An 18,696-nucleotide genomic window follows, 5' to 3' on the forward strand; every position below is an offset into this window, starting at 1 on the left:
CCATCATGGACAAAGTCTTTGGACCACCACAGTCCACCAAACTCACATGCTCAAAATCTTGAGCCTGTCGGTGTGACAGTAACCCTACAAATCTTTTTCATTTTCATCAGTCATGAGATGCGATAGAAATAATTATTTCATATACACGATGCACAACAGGTTTTTTAAGCTAAACGTTACGTTGATGTCAGCTTGTTGAAGCAAGTTTTGTCTTCCAACTTGTTCAGTTTGGTGGGCTCACTTTTTGTTATGGCAACTTTTTCTTTATAAGGGTTGTTTTTGGAGCCTAAACCTCTTTCTGCCAGAGAAAAAAAGGATGAATGAAAGTGCTCTTAAGCTAACCAGGGGCATATAGTTTTTTTTTTCTTCGTTAATAAGAAAAGAAAACATATATAATTGGTCAAATCTTTGTCCCTCATAATATATTATACTCGTACGCAGAACCAGCAACTTTGTTGGCTGCCTCAACAACAGCAATGGAAAGGTCACGAGGATGATCAATTTTCTCTGATAAAATATGAGTTGCTGATTCGATGAACTCCATGGAATTTCCAAACCCTTCTTTATCCAATGCCACATCTGTCAGATTAAGGATAAACCATAGATAACTTTACGTCTGTGAAAACATCCGGTCCCTGCATAGAGAGGTCCTTGTATCCCAGCGAATCCCGTCCAAATTGTCTACAAAATATAGCCTCTATACATTAGTTAGATGCATGCATGTAATACAAATATGTAATATTCTAATCAATGGTCCAAAATTCAAGTAGGGAAGGTCTCTAAAATAAATCAATTATGCATGTCTAAAATAAATCAGTTATGCATGTCTGATGCATAGAACATCTCACATGAAGTGTTCATAATCGAGAATGATAAATTTACCATATTCGTCAATAAAATTGCAGATTACTTTTCTTATAGAAGTAAGATTTACTTGCATGAAATTGGTCCTTTGAAAATCTCACATATCTTCCTCAAATAGATTTATTTTTTTACCTTAAGACGTCTGAGTATGATTACGTAAATATAGTTTAATGTTTGCATATGGTGAACTAAAAAAGAAAACAAAAACTTGAATCAATTATTAAAAAAGATTGGCAACACATTGAACTCTTTTGAAATTGATTAGATAATGTTGTTCTTTATTACATCATGGTCACAATATGGCTAGATGTAGAGTAGTATAATAAATACATTTATGTAAAAGAATGGGCATCCTTCTTTTAGTGTTTTAAGCGCCATTTTTTGGTGTCTCCCCTTCTTGGTTATATGTTGTGCTTCGAAAGACTCATTTTAGTTTATGACCACCATCTCTGCACTCATTCTCCTTCTCACAACCTCTGTTATAAGAGTTGGATTTTGGAGGCATGCACCGTTGCCCCCTGCATCCAAACGGCTGATCACGGCGTATTGACCCATAACTGATATCTTTTGCATTCGTCGTTTCACTGCAAATCGAGCACACCAACAGAGCAACAATGCAAAGTGTAAATGTCTTGGAGATGGCCATTGATCTTCAAAACAAATTACAAATGGCTCTAGACTTGGATAATGAGGACTATGAGAGAGAGAGAGGATTTTGGAGGAGATGATGATTACGAGACTGAGAAACCTTCAATTTAATGTGATGTTCTTTGCTAACTTTAGGCAATTTTGCTAGGGATTAAACCTAAATTGTTATTTTTTGTTATTGATTATTGGTGTGGCTCAAAGAGACACATTGGTAGTATAACTTTAATTAGACTTATGGTTTAGAAGAGCCAAATTTAGAAATTCCATTCAACTTTTTCCAATTGGTTCTTCAGTAACTTGAATGAAAAGGTTCTGCCATGCTACCAAAATGTGGCCTTCTACTCTCTATGTATATTTGTGCGAATTTTTTTTTTTGATAAGTTAAAAAACTTATATGAACTCAAAGTCAGAATTGTAATCTAAAAAGAAACGAACAAAATGTAATTCACATAACAACTTTATAAAATGCATCAAAACATCACTCGTCATGCATTTTTTGATGCCAAAGTATCAATTAACTTTGCATAACAATTTGTTCTACCATGTATTTTTCAATATAAAATATAAGGAATAGTCTTGGGGGTTTTTACCTTTCTTTTCTTCCTTGAATATCTTTTCCTCTTGCAGTAGATATTCAATAATAAACTGCTTTTTTTTTTTTTTTTTTATTGTGTTGATTATAGCAAATTTTCCCATCTAATGTATATGCTACTAGGTTAACCTATTCAACTAGGTTAACTTATTAAACTGGTTTAACTTTAAAAAAATTAGTCCCTTATTAAGTTTCCATTTTTTTAATTTTAGAGTAAATAATTGGACTCTAAAAAAAAATAGTACTTGGGCTTAATATAATATTAATATAGTATAATTTTTAAAGTAACATACATATGTATATATAGAGGTTTATAAAAGTTGGCGGACCTTTCGATTTGGAGGCCCTAGGCGACGGCCTTGCCCGCCTATATTAAAGGTGGAAGTACTGACGGTCTATAAGAGTCCAAGATACGATCTCAAATATCCATGCTCAGGGTGTGTTATGAGCACATAGCTTAAAGTCAGATATATGCCTCTAAAACACTGAACCCATCCAAAAATAATAGTAGAAAATACAGAATGTATATGAAAGTAGTAGAACAGAAGTACAGATAATCAAACTCTAGTTGTGTGTCAAAAGGTCAATTATGCATGTCTAGGTCAAATGTGAAGGAGAATCAAACATCAATACAATCAAAAATCCTAGACTCTGATGTGCTACAACGAGGCCTCGTTAAAATCTTGCTATAAGAACCTTCAGTAAGGAAAATCCGATCAAGAAAAACGAGTATTATATACCACCACCAACAATTTGAACATGTATAATATGCGTGTGCAATTGTAAAAATACGTACTTTTATAAGAAGAACCATGTTGTTTCCAAATGGGTCATCTTTCAAAGTGTTGTAGAACATTTGTGGGTACTAAACAAATGCACCATCTTTTTCATGCTTGAAACCAAGTAATAGGCACATCACATAAGGAACGATCTTTGAATTGTTGGCATACATATCGCAGTCGACGTTCAACATAAATGGAGCAAAGGCGCACGGCTTCGGAAGGACATATAAGGGGTATTGGGGTCCGCATGGACAACTCAAGCGCAAGGAAAAAGGAAAAAAGGAAAAAAAAAAAAGTCATGGACACCTTGGATCGGTTGACAGACCAAAGGCTCATGGCTCCAGAAGAACAGTTAAGGGGTATTGGGGCCCGCATGAATAGTTCAAGTGTAAGGAAAAAGGAAAAAAGGGAAAGAAGAAGAAGAAAAAAAAAGTGTCATGAACACCTTGGATCGGTTGAGAAACCGAAGGCACACGGTTCCAGAATGACAACTAAGGGGTATTGGAGCCCGCATGGACAGGTAAAGTGCAAGAGGAAAAAAAAAAAAAAAAGGTCGTGAATACCTTGGATCGGTTGAGAGACCAAAGGTGCACGGCTTAGGAAGGACAACTAAGGGATATTGGGGACCGCATGGACGGCTCAAGTGTAAGAAAAAAAAAGGCTCATGGACACCTTGGATCAGTTGAAGAACCAAAGGCACACGGGTCCGAAAGGACAGCTCAGGGGTATTGGAATCCCAAATGGATCGGCTAGTAAAGAGAAAGCAAGGAGCATGGAGCCCACCGAACTGGCAAAAGCTCAAAACCAGGGCACCCCCAACCTGGGTTGGGATTGGCTAGCAAAGAAAAACCAAGAGGCATAGGACCCACCGGATTGGTAAAAGCTCAAAACCAAGCGCACCCCACCTGGGATTGGGATCGGCTAGCAGAGAGAAACCGAGGGGCATGGGACCTACCGGACAGGCAAGAATTTAAACCAGGCACACCTCAAATTCATTTGGGATCAGCTAGGAAAGAGAAAGCAATGAGCATAGGGCCCACCAGATTGGCAAAAGCTCAAAACCAAGCGCACCCCAACCGGGGTTGGGATCGACTAGCAAAGAGAAAGCAAGGATCATGGGGCCCATTGGATCGGCAAAAGCTTAAAGCCAAGTGCAACCTAACTGGGATTGGGATCGGCTAGCAGAGAGAAACCGAGGGGCATGGGACCTACCGGACAGGCAAGAATTTAAACCAGGCACACCTCAAATTCATTTGGGATCGGCTAGGAAAGAGAAAGCAATGAGCATAGGGCCCACCAGATTGGCAAAAGCTCAAAACCAAGCACACCCCAACCGGGGTTGGGATCGACTAGCAAAGAGAAAGCAAGGATCATGGGGCCCATTGGATCGGCAAAAGCTTAAAGCCAAGTGCAACCTAACTGGGGTCGATTAGCAAAGAGGAAAATGTGTATGGGCCCACCGGATTGGCAGAGGTGCAGAAATCCAAAATAAAGAAAAGAGTCCACTTGCGCATGGGATTAGTTGTCCGCACTTGGATACTCCACATGGGGATAACAGTCCACAGTTGGAACTTGAAAAGTTAGCAACGTGTATGAAAATTCATATTTGGATATTTCACATGCAAGGTGTGAAAGCAACGTGCATGGGTTGGTGATAGGCCAATAGGAATCATATTTTTGGGTTTGACCAGTAAGCCTAAGAAAGAAAACATATGGCTTATTTGGGCTCAGCCATGAGCCCATCATGACGACATGCGCTTAATTCGAAGAAATCTTGTTCCAAAGTCCCACTTAGATCATTTTTTCCCTTTCCACCTGCGAAGCGTGTAGAGAGAAAAAAAATGGGGGCATTGTGGGGATCAAATCTCACGTATCATGGCTTAACCCATATGCCACAACTAAAAGACGTGGGACAATCAAACTTCCCTCCCACGAGAGAAGTGCGAAGCGAGGGAGACACGCTCATCTGATCCCATTACCATGGAATGGAGGACGGGATGCGCAAAGCTAGGGAAGTGGGGCTAAACCCAAGAACTCGAAGCGCTATAAAAATCCGGCTAGACCTCCAGCAAAAGGTACGAGAAATTCAATTGAACACTAAGAGTACATTGCACAAACATTGACTTGAGCGTCAGAGTGACTTTTGCAGGTACTCACCCTATTCCCACCGTTCGACCTCGGGAACGTAATCCAGAGTTTTCTTTCAACCAAGGAAGCGTGCGGACTTCAGTCAAGAACCTGTAGAGGTATTTCTTCTTGAAAGAAATCCTGCTCCAACAAAGGAAGAGATTGAGAATTAGCCATTTGGAAACAGATAGAGGTGTGGATGAGATTTTCAGTCTAAGGTGGCCAGTGCCAACTGAGTGAGTACATATAGACAAATGGTATCAGGTATCAGCACCTTCAAACAGATCAAGGCTAGCGGTAGCCCAATTGACATATTGCATATACACGTGTTTGGTGCAAGTTTACCATCTAAGTTTGATATCCATTGTTGGGCCACTCTCTCACTGCCCAAGTTTTTCGAGGTTAGGAGTTGTCTGACCTCAGTTCAATTTATGAGTGGCTCTCAGTTCAATTTATGTTCCTATTTTTTTGTTGGCTTGCAAGATGTATGATGTGGCTACACCTATATGTTTATCTCTCTCCTCCTATTGATTTACCTCTTCATGTGCATGGTGCAAGCTTGATACACATTATCAACCCATTCTCTAGCAGCTTAAGTTTTTGAGGCTCATGATGACCTAACACATGATAATACCATTTCGAAAAAATAGCATAAGATTGTAGGCCCTTTTGTTTATGTTTCTGATTTAGTTTTTCTCTAGGAAATTGTGAGACTTAGATCGATGTTATCAAATGCAGAACATGCTCGCCAGTTTTACAATCGGATCTCGTGATACTTATGATTGCCAGTTTTAATCCAAATGCATAAAGTTGAAAAACATATTGTACCCTTTGCAAAATTAACTTCTGCACAAGGTGCAGAACATGAGTGTGAGCCCAGCAGACTTAAAAATGGTGGACAAGGGAATTCCATATTTCCCAGAACCAAACAACCCTTTCAAAAATGGCCAGAGGCAGAGCACCAAGCACACACTGCCTGCAACCTCTAATCGGCCTGACCCGAGCCCATCATGAGCTGGTGGCTGCAGCCCAAACAGAGCAGAAGCCAAGGCGGTTAAGTGCAGCAGCAAAACGGTAGTGGGAGGCACAAACATAGGGGACTTGTCAAAGGTGAATCTGCCTGCTTCAGTGTCTTCTTCTTCAGTGCCTTTCTCAGTTGAAGAAGATTGGTCTTTTTTTGTTACTTCAAACACTGTCTCTGATATGCCTGAGAGTTTGAGGACGATACCAAAAACTCCAAATAACCAAGCACTCATTGCGGTTATTCTTCCCATTTTTTGGTTGTTCCACCATGCTCGGATTGATAGACCGCTTTGAATATACTGTGATATATTGTATATATTGGTCGTGACAAATAGAGCTATTGGTATATAGTAAGCAAGTTCTTGGCCCTGTATCAATTTTCAAGAGCTATTGATTATCTCAACTATCTCACATGACGTAAAATATATGAGATTACGAGATACAGAAACTCAGATATATTCTACTTGGGAAAAAAGTTTGTTCATGTAGAGGGATTGAGAACCTATATATATATATATATATATACAGTCCCCTTCTATTGAGGGATCCCTCAAATAATTTTATTTGAGGGACGCCCTTTAGGGTACCCTACAATTCTTTTCCCAATAATCCAAACCATCTATTTTTTAGGTATTCATTCATAGATCATCCTTACAAAAAATTAGACAAATCGGAAACTGTTTCGACATCCAATTGTGTCTTACAAAATCAATGAACACGGTGCTTTAAGAAAAGTACTAAAATTTCAATAACTCAATTGAGTGGTCACATGATATCGGATTCAAGTGATTTTTTGTAGAGATGATCTTTGAATGAGTATCTACAAAATAGACGGTTTGGATTAGTGAAATACAATCCGGAGTGGGGCCTACAAGGGGTGTCCCTCAAATAAGCTTATTTGAGGGATCCCTCAATGGAAGCTCTCTGTATATATATATATATATATATATATATTAACCCTTATCAAATTTTATTGATTTTCTATGAATTCATAATTCATGCTCACCTTGGGGAAGATATGTGTGTTGGTGATGATACTATAAGCTGGTAGAGCAGCATAGCATGTCTCAGGAAGTGACCGCAGGCCCCACGTAAAAATCCAGAGGTAGGCCAAGCACTGCCTAAATTGGAGGTGAGCAAATACAGTACCAAATATGGGACAATTTTTACTGAGTAGCACTTCAAGCAGGCCTGTGGCCCACCTTTTCTGTTGGGTCATGGAAGCAGGCCCACCTGTTGGGGTGCAACCCAGAAAGGCAGGTTGGTCTGGTGTACAAATTATAGATTTCCAACCTCTGTTGTGGATTGAAAGCCCAGTGAGGATATCTTCAGTTGTTGATCCATACATCCACCCCACCTACACAGGAAAAAGAAAAGAAAAAAAAGAGAGAGAACATTTTAGACTCGTTGTGTTTTAAATTTCATTAGACTAAAAACTAGTTGGTATTTAAAAGTGAAAAAAATATGAGCAAAGAATCCGAATTTCACACCGGCATACCTTTCTACCCCAATTGGTGCCATATTCGTATTCACAACTTGCAACTTGGTATGCAGCAGCCTCGATAGATTTCAAAAGCATGCTTGGACATTTTGTCTCCCCTCTCAAAGCATCAGCAGCTGAGTTGGTGAGTTCCTTTGAATTTCCAAAGGTTTTAAGTAATTCTTGGTTGCCTAATTTTCCTGCCACAAATAAACAACCTAAGATATATATACACACACATCACATGGAATGGGAAGAAGGATTGGATATTTGATTTGGTTACCATTATTAGGGGACAGACCGTAGATGACTTGTCTTCTGTGAAAACATCCTGTTCCAGCATAAAATACTCCTTGGATTCCTTGAATCCCATGCCCCAAGTACTATAAAAATAAAAATAAAAATAAATAAAGTAGTTCATCGTTAGTAAATAATTAGAATTAACCAGTAATTAAGATACTAAACTAATTAGCATTTTGCTTTGAGCTGTACCTTCCAAATGACTGCCATCTGATTTCCAAAGGGGTCGTCCTTGAGCCCGTCATAGAAGATTTGTGGAAATTGAGCAAATGCAATTTCATTTTGGTTCTCATTGGATCCAAGCAGTATGCACATTGCATGAAGAACAACGCTTGGGTTGTTTGCAAACATGTCGCAGTCTACGTTCAGCATCAAGGGGGCATTTGTCATTAACCCAGACACTCTGGTCTGCACCAACATATTATATATATATATAAAGAATTCAACAATTAATTAGTTAAAAAGATAATTAATTAATTAACATGATGAGAAATATATGAAATAATTCATACCAAAACATTCATGGCCCCGGCTTTGGAATGATGTGGATGCTTTGGCCGCTTTTCTCTGGATATATAAACCAAACGGGGCAGTCCATTTGAATGACCTTCCTCCTTGTCCAGCACCACCTTCAAAAATAAATTTAAAAAACTCTAGCTAATGAGCTTCTAATTAAGCTGGTTTTAGAGTGCTTAATTTTTTATTTTTTTTCCGAAACAGTAGAGATTCAATTGAAATCAAGGGAATAACTCAGAATTCATCCGTAAGAACACAACCCCAAATGGAAGTTCTTGCAATACGTAAACTGTAAAATCATAACCAACTATGCACAAGTATTACAAGACGGTGAGAACAAATATACATCTTGAATCCCAACTCACATGAAATTACAAATGAGAAAGACCCAAATCCCTACAATAACCAGTACTTCAAAAAAATGAAGACAAAACAATCTCTCAAACATCATGGACAGAAAACATCCAAAAAGTAGAGTGATTAATTTGTTAATTATTTTTCATGGGCTAATTATAATTAATGCTTGCTTTTGGTGGAGAGGAAAAATAACCAGTCAAACTGTTTTTTTTTTTTTTTAATAGGTCAACAGTCAAACTGGTTCATGTAAGTCTTTTTGCTCTAGGACAAAACCGTACTGTAGGGCTGGGGTGAGGTCAGGTCTTTTTGCTCTAGGACATTCACATTAAAATATCTGTAAATGTATGTATCTACACCTCAGTGAAGTGTCACGTCTTTGTCGTCTCAATAAATAGCCTCTAGTCGGTGACTCAAAACCCGTGTGTATATATCCACGGTTACTAATCTTTCATATAAGTGCTGCTGTTAGTACGGTTCTATTACCATATTTATAAAAAAAATTAATTGCAGCGGAAGTATTATTATTTTGCTATTCCAGTCAATAATATTATATGTGAAAGTATTATTATACGTATTATAATATTATTGATCGAAAATAACATAATAATATTATATCATATGTAAAAGTATTATTACACGTATTATAATATTATTGATCGAAAATAGCATAATAATATTATTCCAGATCTATTGAAATCTTTCTTCCAATTAAAAGGTAGGTTTAGAAGACAACTTTAAGAGAGGCATAAAGGGGTAGATAAGAAGTGAATAATTGAGACAGCGAATCTGTCAGTACGAGTCGGTGCTTACAGCGCTTACCTTGATTATTGTTGGATGATTATTGCGTTCTATATTTGAGAAAAGTGAAAAATCTTCGCTAAGATCAAATGGAATAGATTTGCCAACAGCATCCTCAATTTTGCGGTTAAGCTTCATATATTCATCCTACAAAACATGAAAACAAGTACATTTGTCATCACATTTACACTATTAGACAAATGTTTGCAATGTAGAAATGTTCAAACCCTCGATATTGGATGTTCAAACGTCCAACTACTGTCTACATAATGCTGAGAGAGTCTACATTGCAAACATTTGCACTTTAATATTTTTAACAAAATATTTGGAAATAAAACACTGCACTATCACCTTCATCGTTTTCCATTCTTGCTTGAATTCCCCTGAGTTCTTACTGGAAGGTATGGCATCATTATTGAAGTATCTGAAAGGAGCTCTAACTTGAACATTGTACTTTTTGCAAAATGGAACCCAAAGCTCGGCAAACTTTGATGCTTCCACAAGCGAGTAGAAGGTGAGAGGGGAACAACCATCATCCGACACATAGCAAGCTAGTTTGTCTGTTGGGTAATCCACAGCCAACAGAGAAAGCACAGTGTTCAGGGTAATGATAGGTGGTTCCAGCTCTGAGTCTGCTGTGGTCACAAACATGTCCACTGGGGGAAGCTCATGCTCAGCCACCCTACACATATATAACACAAAACAAAAGTTATGATGTCGAAGTTACGAAAAATGTTGTCTTATTAGACTGTCTGAAAACCTAAGATATTATATATGCTATACAAGATTGGCTGATCACAATTTAAGATGTTTATGTTGTTAGTTAGACTGTGAATCTGAACCACAAAATGAGATGTGAAATGATATCTGTTACCGTTGTAAGAGACGGTCGGGGTATGTTTTATATTCCACAAAACTCCATTTGCTGCTGATGGTGATTACCCAGTAGAGCGTAAACCAGAGCTCACATAGGAATGCAACGAGCCAAGCAAAACCATGGTTGCTAAAAGAGAGGAGACGATAAACAAGGAGTGAAAGGAGGAGGAACAAGATTATAAACTCCATGACTTTGTGCATGGTGTTTTTGTGCTCCAACCTTTCATAGAGAGGGGAAGAGTTTGAGTTGGCCATTGCAATGTAACCTAATGCAGTGAGGTGAGGGTGTTTGAGTTTTCTACAGCCTCAACCCTTACTTTGCTGGTGAGTATTTATAGTCGGGCAGTAGGTCTAATTCGTGGTTGCTTGTTTATTCTAAACATGTATATAATCAGTCTCAACACCTGATTATATTCTAATGTGGTGAAAAGTTTCATTTTGCTACTTCTTCCCCATAAAACTATCATAAAATAATGAAGAATTGCAGAAGAAAGGATTTATAATTACTAATTAATTTGGGGCCATGTCTTTTCCGACCCTTTTCTCTCAAGTCATGATGGACGACTGCAAAGGCTGTGACTCTGAGTACGAGGCTCTGCGCCAGCCTTAAAAAAATGATAAAGATATATAACCATTACCAATGTCCTAATTTAAAGTCTGAAATGAAAGAAGAAAAAAATTAAAGGAATGCTTTCCATATTTATCCACCTGAGCAACGAGACATTAATAAGATGACTGATAATGGCCTGATAAACTGAGAAATTAAGCATGCCCTTTACCTAATTATCTTCTCTGTTGACGCTCGGCATGTGCCGAGCTCATCTGCCCAATAAAAGTATGACACGTGGGTCTCGTACGACGCACTAAAGAAAATGAGAAAATCAGTCTCTCGACCTCGGCTTATGAGCTGCCTCAGGAAGATCGAAAGGAGGTAAGTCGTCCACGTCGATGACAAGACCCCTTCTGACCACCGATCAGTCATGTCACATAAAGCGCGCCCCTGTCCCTTCGAAAGCCTGGTATTAGCCATCCAAGTCACCACCTCACTAGATGAGATTACCACCATGTGTGTAGAAATGCTATTCTGCCCAGGTCCGCCCCCTAATAGAAATGTAAGAAGGTCATCATGGGCTGAGGACATGGACAACTCCAGACCACCCGTCGTTTGACAGATCTGATGTGACATAAACAGGTCGGCTCCGAGCCGAGGTGGTTAGCTTGTAAATTAATTCATGTTTTGTTCTTCCTATAAATATAGTAGTTCTTGTAAAGAGGATAGGTTTTTTAAGAGATCACTCCCAGTAAAAAGAGATAAATGGTAAACAACCCTGCCCTTCGTCATCTAATTATTTTCTCCTCCCAAAGCTCCTCTCCCTCTAGGACCATCTTAATATACTTGTACTCCTTCGTGCTATCCACTTGAATATTTGTGGGTTCAACATACTTAGGGGTTGTATTCAATTATAACTTTTAAATACTTTTAATGAGTTTAAAAGTCTAGAGGTATTCAACTATGACTTTTAAATAGTTCTTTAAAAGTTCAATAGTATTCAATTGTAACTTTAAAAAGTGTTTAAAAGTTTTGGGGTATCCAAAAAGTTAATGATTTTTGAAAACTTTGTTAAATGGATGACTTTTGAATACTTTTAAGGCTAATTCTTAATACCAAAAGTCTTGCTAATTTACTCAAGATTTTGTCAGTGGACTTCGATTATTCTATAGCTTTGGCCATTGCAAGGGTGCACTATCGTGTTTGGGTCTCTAGACCCCCTCCCTCTTTGGTCGATGTACTATCAATAAAACCACCACTGTTTAGGATGGTCTCCCCTACCCACCATAGCACTATGTTTATACAAATTATGGTTGGCTTGTGATGTTTTTGTGGCTTTCTGAAGCAGCATGTTTCTTAGCTTTCCAATATGTATTCATGTTCTTTGTATTTGGTTGTTCTATTTCCTGTTTGCTCGTAGTCCCACTGCATTGGACTCTTGCTTGGTTGTATCTGGTGCTTTATTTGCGCCCTGGTTTAATCAACTTACCAGTTCTTCCACACAAAAAAGGTTTAGGAACTAATACATTTATTTTTGAAGCTCAAAAGATGAAATGAGGAGTTGTAATAGTATCAGCCACATGACTTATAGGATATAACGAATGTTCCTATATCCTGGGAGGCTGAGGCTGCAGTTCCAATCTAGTTAGTTGCACATTGCTAGTTGCATCCAAAATTTATCAATGCTGGAGATAAATATTAGAAGCAATTTCCTCTGGTTAAACTACTTTATGATAAATATTAAAAGATAAATACTATTCACAGATAAAAGTATGTAAAATTCTATGATAAAAGTATATGAAAGTATGTCACTAACTTTATAAAATATGTAAAAATCATTAAAAATATGTTGATAAAAGTCACTCATTTATAAAATATCTTTAAAAATTATAATTGAATACACTCTCCTTAATTAGTTAGTCTTTATCCGGGATAACTCTAGCCAACCTATGAGTTTGGCTGGATTCTCAATGTACATGTTCTGACTTCTGACATGAAAAATGGATAGAGATTGATGAGAATTGCAGTGATTCATCACAAGGGAAGATATATACAGATATTGGGGAGATGAGATATATAAAATTATAAGTTTACTAACAGATAAATAAAAAGCTACATGAGATGTATTATCTTTTTCTTTTCTTTTTTATTGATTTTCCTATAATTTAGTTAGACAACTATTTCTTTTGAAGAAAAAATTTAGGTTATTTGATAATCATTTTTTTTTTAATTTTTAGTGACTGCTACGCTACTCATCCTCACTTTCATTTTTTTTTCTTTTTTACATTCTTAAATTAAAAAATAAAAATAAAATAGTTATCAAACGAATCTTAAATTGTGAACCAGTCAAGAATGTATATCAAATTAATCATTGTCTTTTTAACTCAGACAAACATTGATTAATTTAATGCCATGAAACTTTCAAGTTCGAGACAAATCATAAGAGTTTCTCAGTCTTCCATTTTCAACTTTTGCTGCGGAATGCAGAGAAGGAGTTGGCGCTTTCGAATGCGATCAACAGTTTTACGCAAATCCAATAAGATTTTTATTCTGCCACTCCCACTCTTTGTTTTGTCTGTTTGTTTTTTTTATTTCAGACTAATGTAAAAAAGTGTGTAGCAGACCAGAGGGAGAGCCCGACATCAGTCCTGACGTCATGATGTTATTTGATTTGAAAGAAGAAAGCGTACTCGATTTGAGCTCTGCAAATGCCAAACTGTACGTATCATTATCGTAATCACTATTGATTGGTGTATATTATATGATTAGCTCTTTCTTGAGGCATGAAGAAATTATTGGTATCTGATTGGAATTTGTAGTGTGTGAGATATATAACTCGACTATTAGTATTTTTCCGGCGAGATTCTAGCGTGTGAGATAATCACAAAGTAACATAACGAGGGATATACACAAACTAATAACATGTAAATATTAGGGTTTAGTTCACAACTTTTAAAGTACTTTCACCCATTTGTTATGGTAAATGACAAGATTAAGGCAAGAGTGGTTTCTATTTACGTGAATAGTGGTAGTCCTTGCAAAAAGCTTATGGTGTTTCCACCTATTTTCATGGCAACTTAAGGGCAACTACTATTCACATGAGATATGAGGAGCGGAATTTGTATAGAATTTTAGTGTGGAAAGTGAAGAATATAACTAAATATTTATTTTAAAAAATTCTGAAAATTCTAGTATTTTTTTAGATTTTTTTTTTTTTGGTTGTTGACATCATCGCTGACGTTGACAAACCCAGACAATAGCCCATGCAGTTCTTGCATTCGTGCCCGCCCAAGCTTATGGAGCCCACCAGCTGCCCGGGCTGCATTTGTGTGCTGAAGCCTCTGCCTGGGGCTTGGGCCCCCTCCTGCCCGGGCCATAGCCTTCTGGAAGTGCTCTTACATATTGATCCAATTATATAACTTACTAAATACGCTATACAGGTAATTTGTATTGCCATTTTATAAGCCGAGTATTTGTAGAATGACATTATTGTTTGTGTCCTAAATTTATTTATCACGTTTTTTTCATCAGAAAATGTGATGGAAGAGTGTCATGAACATGGACCATAGAATTGGTGCACCAAAAACACTGTGGGAAGAATCATGAACCGAGCAGCAATTAGGAACATGCAACACACTTTCAATAAACAGCACCATCTCCAACTGGTTTCTCTTTCAACTCTAGATACACAGAGATTCTCAGTGCCCACACCACTCTCAGTGACTTCAATTAACATCTTCAACTGTGTCATTTCCCTTCACTTTCAAAGAGGGCACATATTTGTGCACAAAGTGTAGAACAGTAATGTGAAACCAGCAGACTTGAATATGGTGGATGAGGGAATCCCATATTTCCCAGCACCAAACAGCCCTTTCAAAAACGGCCAGAGGCACAGCACCAACCACACACTGCACACAACCTCTAATGGGCCAGACCGGAGCCCATCATGAGCTGGTGGTTGCAGCCCAAACAATGCAGTAGCAAGGGCTGTTAAGTGCACCAGCAGAATTGTAGTGGGAGGCACAAAAACTGGGGACTTGTCAAATGTGAATGTGCCTGCTTCAGTTCCTTCATCAGTTGAAGTAGATTGGTCTTTTCTTGTGACTTCAAACACTGTCTCTGATCTGCCTGAGAGTTTGAGTATGACACCAACAACTCCAAATAACCAAGCACTCATTGGGATTATTCTTCCCATTCTTTGGTTGTTCCACCATGCCCGGATTGATAGACCGGTTTGAAGATACTCCGATAAAGTGTACACATGGTAAAGCACAAACAGAGCTATTGGTATATAGTAGGTTGGTTCCTGGCCCTGCATTGCACATTTGGAGCAGTTAGAAAGAATAGCTGTGTAAAAAAATAGTACAACACTAACATCTTGAAAATTTGTACCCGAATAATGTGGCAACGCAGATAGTAACGTTTTACTTGATTCACAAAGTGGGCTCATATTTCAGTTATTTGATGAACAAAATTGATGATCTATGTAGTATGTAGCATATATTTAACTTGCATCAACCCTGAAGTCCATGGATGTGGGTGTGCTCTCACCTTGGGCAAGAAATGTGTGTTGGTGATGATACTGTAAGCTGGCAGAGCAGCATAGCATAGCTCAGGAACAGAGCGTAGGGCCCAAGAAAAGACCCAGAAGTACGCTAAGAACATCCTAAATTTGAGGTTTGCAAATATAGTATGAAATATGGGACAATTTTTACTGAGCAGGATTTCAAGCAGGCCTGTGGCCCACCTCTTCTGTTGGGTCATGGAAGCAGGCCCACCAGTTGGAGCACACCCTTGAAAGGCTGGTGGGTCAGGTGAACAAATAATTGATCTCCAACCTCTCTTATGGATTGAAAGCCCAGTGAGGATATCTTCCGTTCTTGATCCATACATCCACCCCACCTACACAAGAAAAGAGATCAACAACAACATATACAAAAAAGAAAAAAGAACTTGCAACTTTGAAAACACACTGTCGCTTAACCTTAGGGAAACTCTTAAAAATACACTCTTGATCGAGAGGGGTATTTGAAGCAGGATCTTAAATATATAAGTAACTGCTTTTAATCACTTGAGCTACAAATCTCTTACTTATTCCGACTTTTTAAATCCCAACTAATGTGACAAAATGTAAGCGGACATACCTTTTTACCCCAATTGGTGTCATACTCGTACCCACAATCTCCAACTTGGTGTGCAGCCTCCATGGATTTTGAAAGCATGTCTGGATATTTTGTCTTTCCTCGCAAAGCATCATCTGCTGATTTGATGAATTCTTGTGAATTTCCAAAAGTTTTATGTAGTTCTGGTTTACCTGGCAAGAAAACTTAAAAAATTAGGATCACACATTCGTCGAGCTTATATTCTTACTAACAAAACAAAATTAAGAGACATTTGGGGATGGAGAGAGGGATTTGATTTACCATTAGTCCCCTTGACATCATTTGGAGAGAGACCATAGATAACTTTTCGTCTATGAACACATCCTGTTCCTAAATAAAAAGGGCCTTGAATTCCTGATATTCCACGCCCGGCATACTACCATATAGTAACAAATATATTGATTAGTTCACCAATGTAAATCATATACTTCAAAATTTTGATTTATGGACCGTCATATACTTTTTGATATGAAATTAATTGGGAGATTCACTATTATACCCAATATAGGAGTCCAAATTATAAAAATACCTCATGTGAAATGGACTTTAGAAACACACTAAAAGTCCATTTATAACATAACAAAGAGGCTTTTAACTTCTTATAATCTCATAAAAATACCCAAAACACTCAATAGGACATCAAAGTAATTTAATAATTAATATTAAATTCAATAAGGTCAGCTGTCATTTTTTGAGTTTGTTTATAGAAATTCAATGATGTAAGGTTTATTTATAATATTAGTGCTAAGAATGAATATATCACTAAATATCTCAAATTAATTTGCATGAGGTGCACCTTCCACACAACTGTCATCTGATTGCCAAACGGGTCATCCTTGAGTCCGTCGTAGAAGGTTTGTGGGAATTGAACAAATGCATTTTCCGTTTCGTTCTTGGATCCCAGCAACATGCACATTGCATGAAACATCATGTTTGGGTTGTTGACCAACATGTCACAGTCTACGTTCAGCATGAAGGGAGCATTTGTCATCAACCCTGACACTCTAGTCTACACCACATGTATAATTGATCAACAATTAATTAATTTGGTTTAAGATTACTCAAAACAGATGGAATATATTACTTATAAGACGATGATGTCTCGATATCATTATCACTAACAAAACATGCTGACATGTTATCGATAAATATTTGATGGGCATATTGACATTCCGGTTTCTATATATGAAATTGATTATACCAAAACATTCATGGCCCCAGCTTTGGAATGATGTGGATGCTTTGGCCGCTTTTCTCTGGATATATAAACCAAATGTGGCAGTCCATTTGAAGCACCTACCTTGTTCTCCCATACAACCTTCAGAACAATTGTAAAAAATATATATCTAAATCAGTCATAGGACAACAAAACCAAGAGATTTGTGTGTGTGTCTCTGTAAAGTTGCTTTCGAGAAAAGCCACCATATATACAGAGGCAAAAGGAGCAGACAATCCAGCAATTCTTAGCTGTATACCTTGATGATTGTTGGATGATTATTGCCCTCTATATCTGAGAAAACTGCAAAGTCTCCGCTAAGATCAAATGGGATAGATGTGCCCACCGCATCCACAACTTTGCGGCTAAGCTGCTCATACTCATCCTGCAAATTACACATGAAGACAAACAAGTTCATTTGTCATCATCCCGAGGAAATTTGCCTTCTCGTGTTAGACAGTCTGATAATATAAGATGTTTTTTTTTTCTTTTTCTGACAACATAAGTATGATCAAATTTGACTAAAGGAGTATAATTAATCACCTTCAGTGTTTTCCATTCTCGCTTGAATTCATTTGATTTATTTCCAGAAAACATGGTATTATTATTGGAGAAGTATCTAAAAGGAGCTCTAACTTGAACATCGTACTTCTTGCAAAATGGAACCCAAAGCTTGGCAAACTTTGATGCTTCCACAAGCGAGTAGAAGGTGAGAGGGGAACAACCATCATCAGACACATAGCAAGCTAGTTTGTCTGCTGGGTAATCCAAAGCCAACAGAGAAAGCACAGTGTTTATGGTAATAATAGGTGGTTCCAGCTCTGGGTCTGCTGTGGTCACAAACATGTCCACTGGGGGAAGTTCATGCTCAGCCACCCTAATAATTAAAAGCACATGATTAAACATCAAAGTGAAGAAATTATTGAACTAATAAATGGACATTAAAAAAAAAAAAAAAAAAAAAAGGGATGTGCAGCATACATGATCGGTGTTACATACCGTTGTAAGAGGCGGTCTGGGTATGTTTTGTATTCAACAATGTTCCATTTGTTGTTGATGGTGATGATCCAGTTGAAGGTAAAGGAGAGCTCACATAGAAAGGCAATAAGCCAAGTGAAACCATTGTTGTTGAAAGAGAGGAGACGATAAACAAGGAGTGAGAGGAGGAGGAAGAGGATTATAAACTCCATGACTTTGTGCAAAGTGTTTTTGTGCTCGAATCTCTCATGTAGAGGGAGAGAGTTCGGGTTAGCCATTGCTAAGATGAGAAGAAAGTGAGGGTGTTTTGGCTGCCTAGCTAGCTCAGTGTTTATATGTAGCTACGTATATATACTTATAGTGTGGTCTAGTTGGCTTTGCAGGTTTGCTTTGGTTTTTTGAGTGCACGTGGCATATGATTATTTTC

General features: G+C 37.8%; 2 protein-coding genes across 4 annotated transcripts; both read right to left on the reverse strand.

Moving 5' to 3' along the window:
• On the reverse strand, positions 450-10,735 carry LOC18783802 (cellulose synthase-like protein B4). Of its 3 annotated transcripts, none has more exons than XM_020558708.1 (9): positions 10,362-10,687; positions 9,839-10,169; positions 9,509-9,634; positions 8,329-8,445; positions 8,009-8,224; positions 7,800-7,899; positions 7,535-7,716; positions 7,043-7,393; positions 450-681 (listed from the first exon to the last, which is right to left on the reverse strand). In XM_020558708.1, exons 1-9 carry the CDS (start codon positions 10,616-10,618, stop codon positions 583-585), a joined length of 1,779 nt encoding a protein of 592 aa, XP_020414297.1. In that variant the 5' UTR covers positions 10,619-10,687; the 3' UTR covers positions 450-582. The 3 variants fall into 3 exon arrangements, with proteins under 3 accessions (XP_020414297.1, XP_020414298.1, XP_007217825.1); XM_020558709.1 differs by lacking the exon at positions 450-681 and adding an exon at positions 1,253-1,448; XM_007217763.2 differs by lacking the exon at positions 450-681 and adding an exon at positions 5,819-6,404 and having other exon boundaries at positions 10,362-10,735.
• On the reverse strand, positions 14,349-18,675 carry LOC18784452 (cellulose synthase-like protein H1). Its single transcript, XM_007216965.2, has 9 exons — positions 18,291-18,675; positions 17,835-18,168; positions 17,551-17,676; positions 17,277-17,393; positions 16,872-17,084; positions 16,337-16,451; positions 16,058-16,227; positions 15,465-15,815; positions 14,349-15,225 (listed from the first exon to the last, which is right to left on the reverse strand). Exons 1-9 carry the CDS (start codon positions 18,545-18,547, stop codon positions 14,677-14,679), a joined length of 2,232 nt encoding a protein of 743 aa, XP_007217027.1. The 5' UTR covers positions 18,548-18,675; the 3' UTR covers positions 14,349-14,676.

Source organism: Prunus persica, chromosome G3, assembly GCF_000346465.2.
Source record: "Prunus persica cultivar Lovell chromosome G3, Prunus_persica_NCBIv2, whole genome shotgun sequence".
Lineage (NCBI taxonomy): Eukaryota > Viridiplantae > Streptophyta > Magnoliopsida > Rosales > Rosaceae > Prunus > Prunus persica.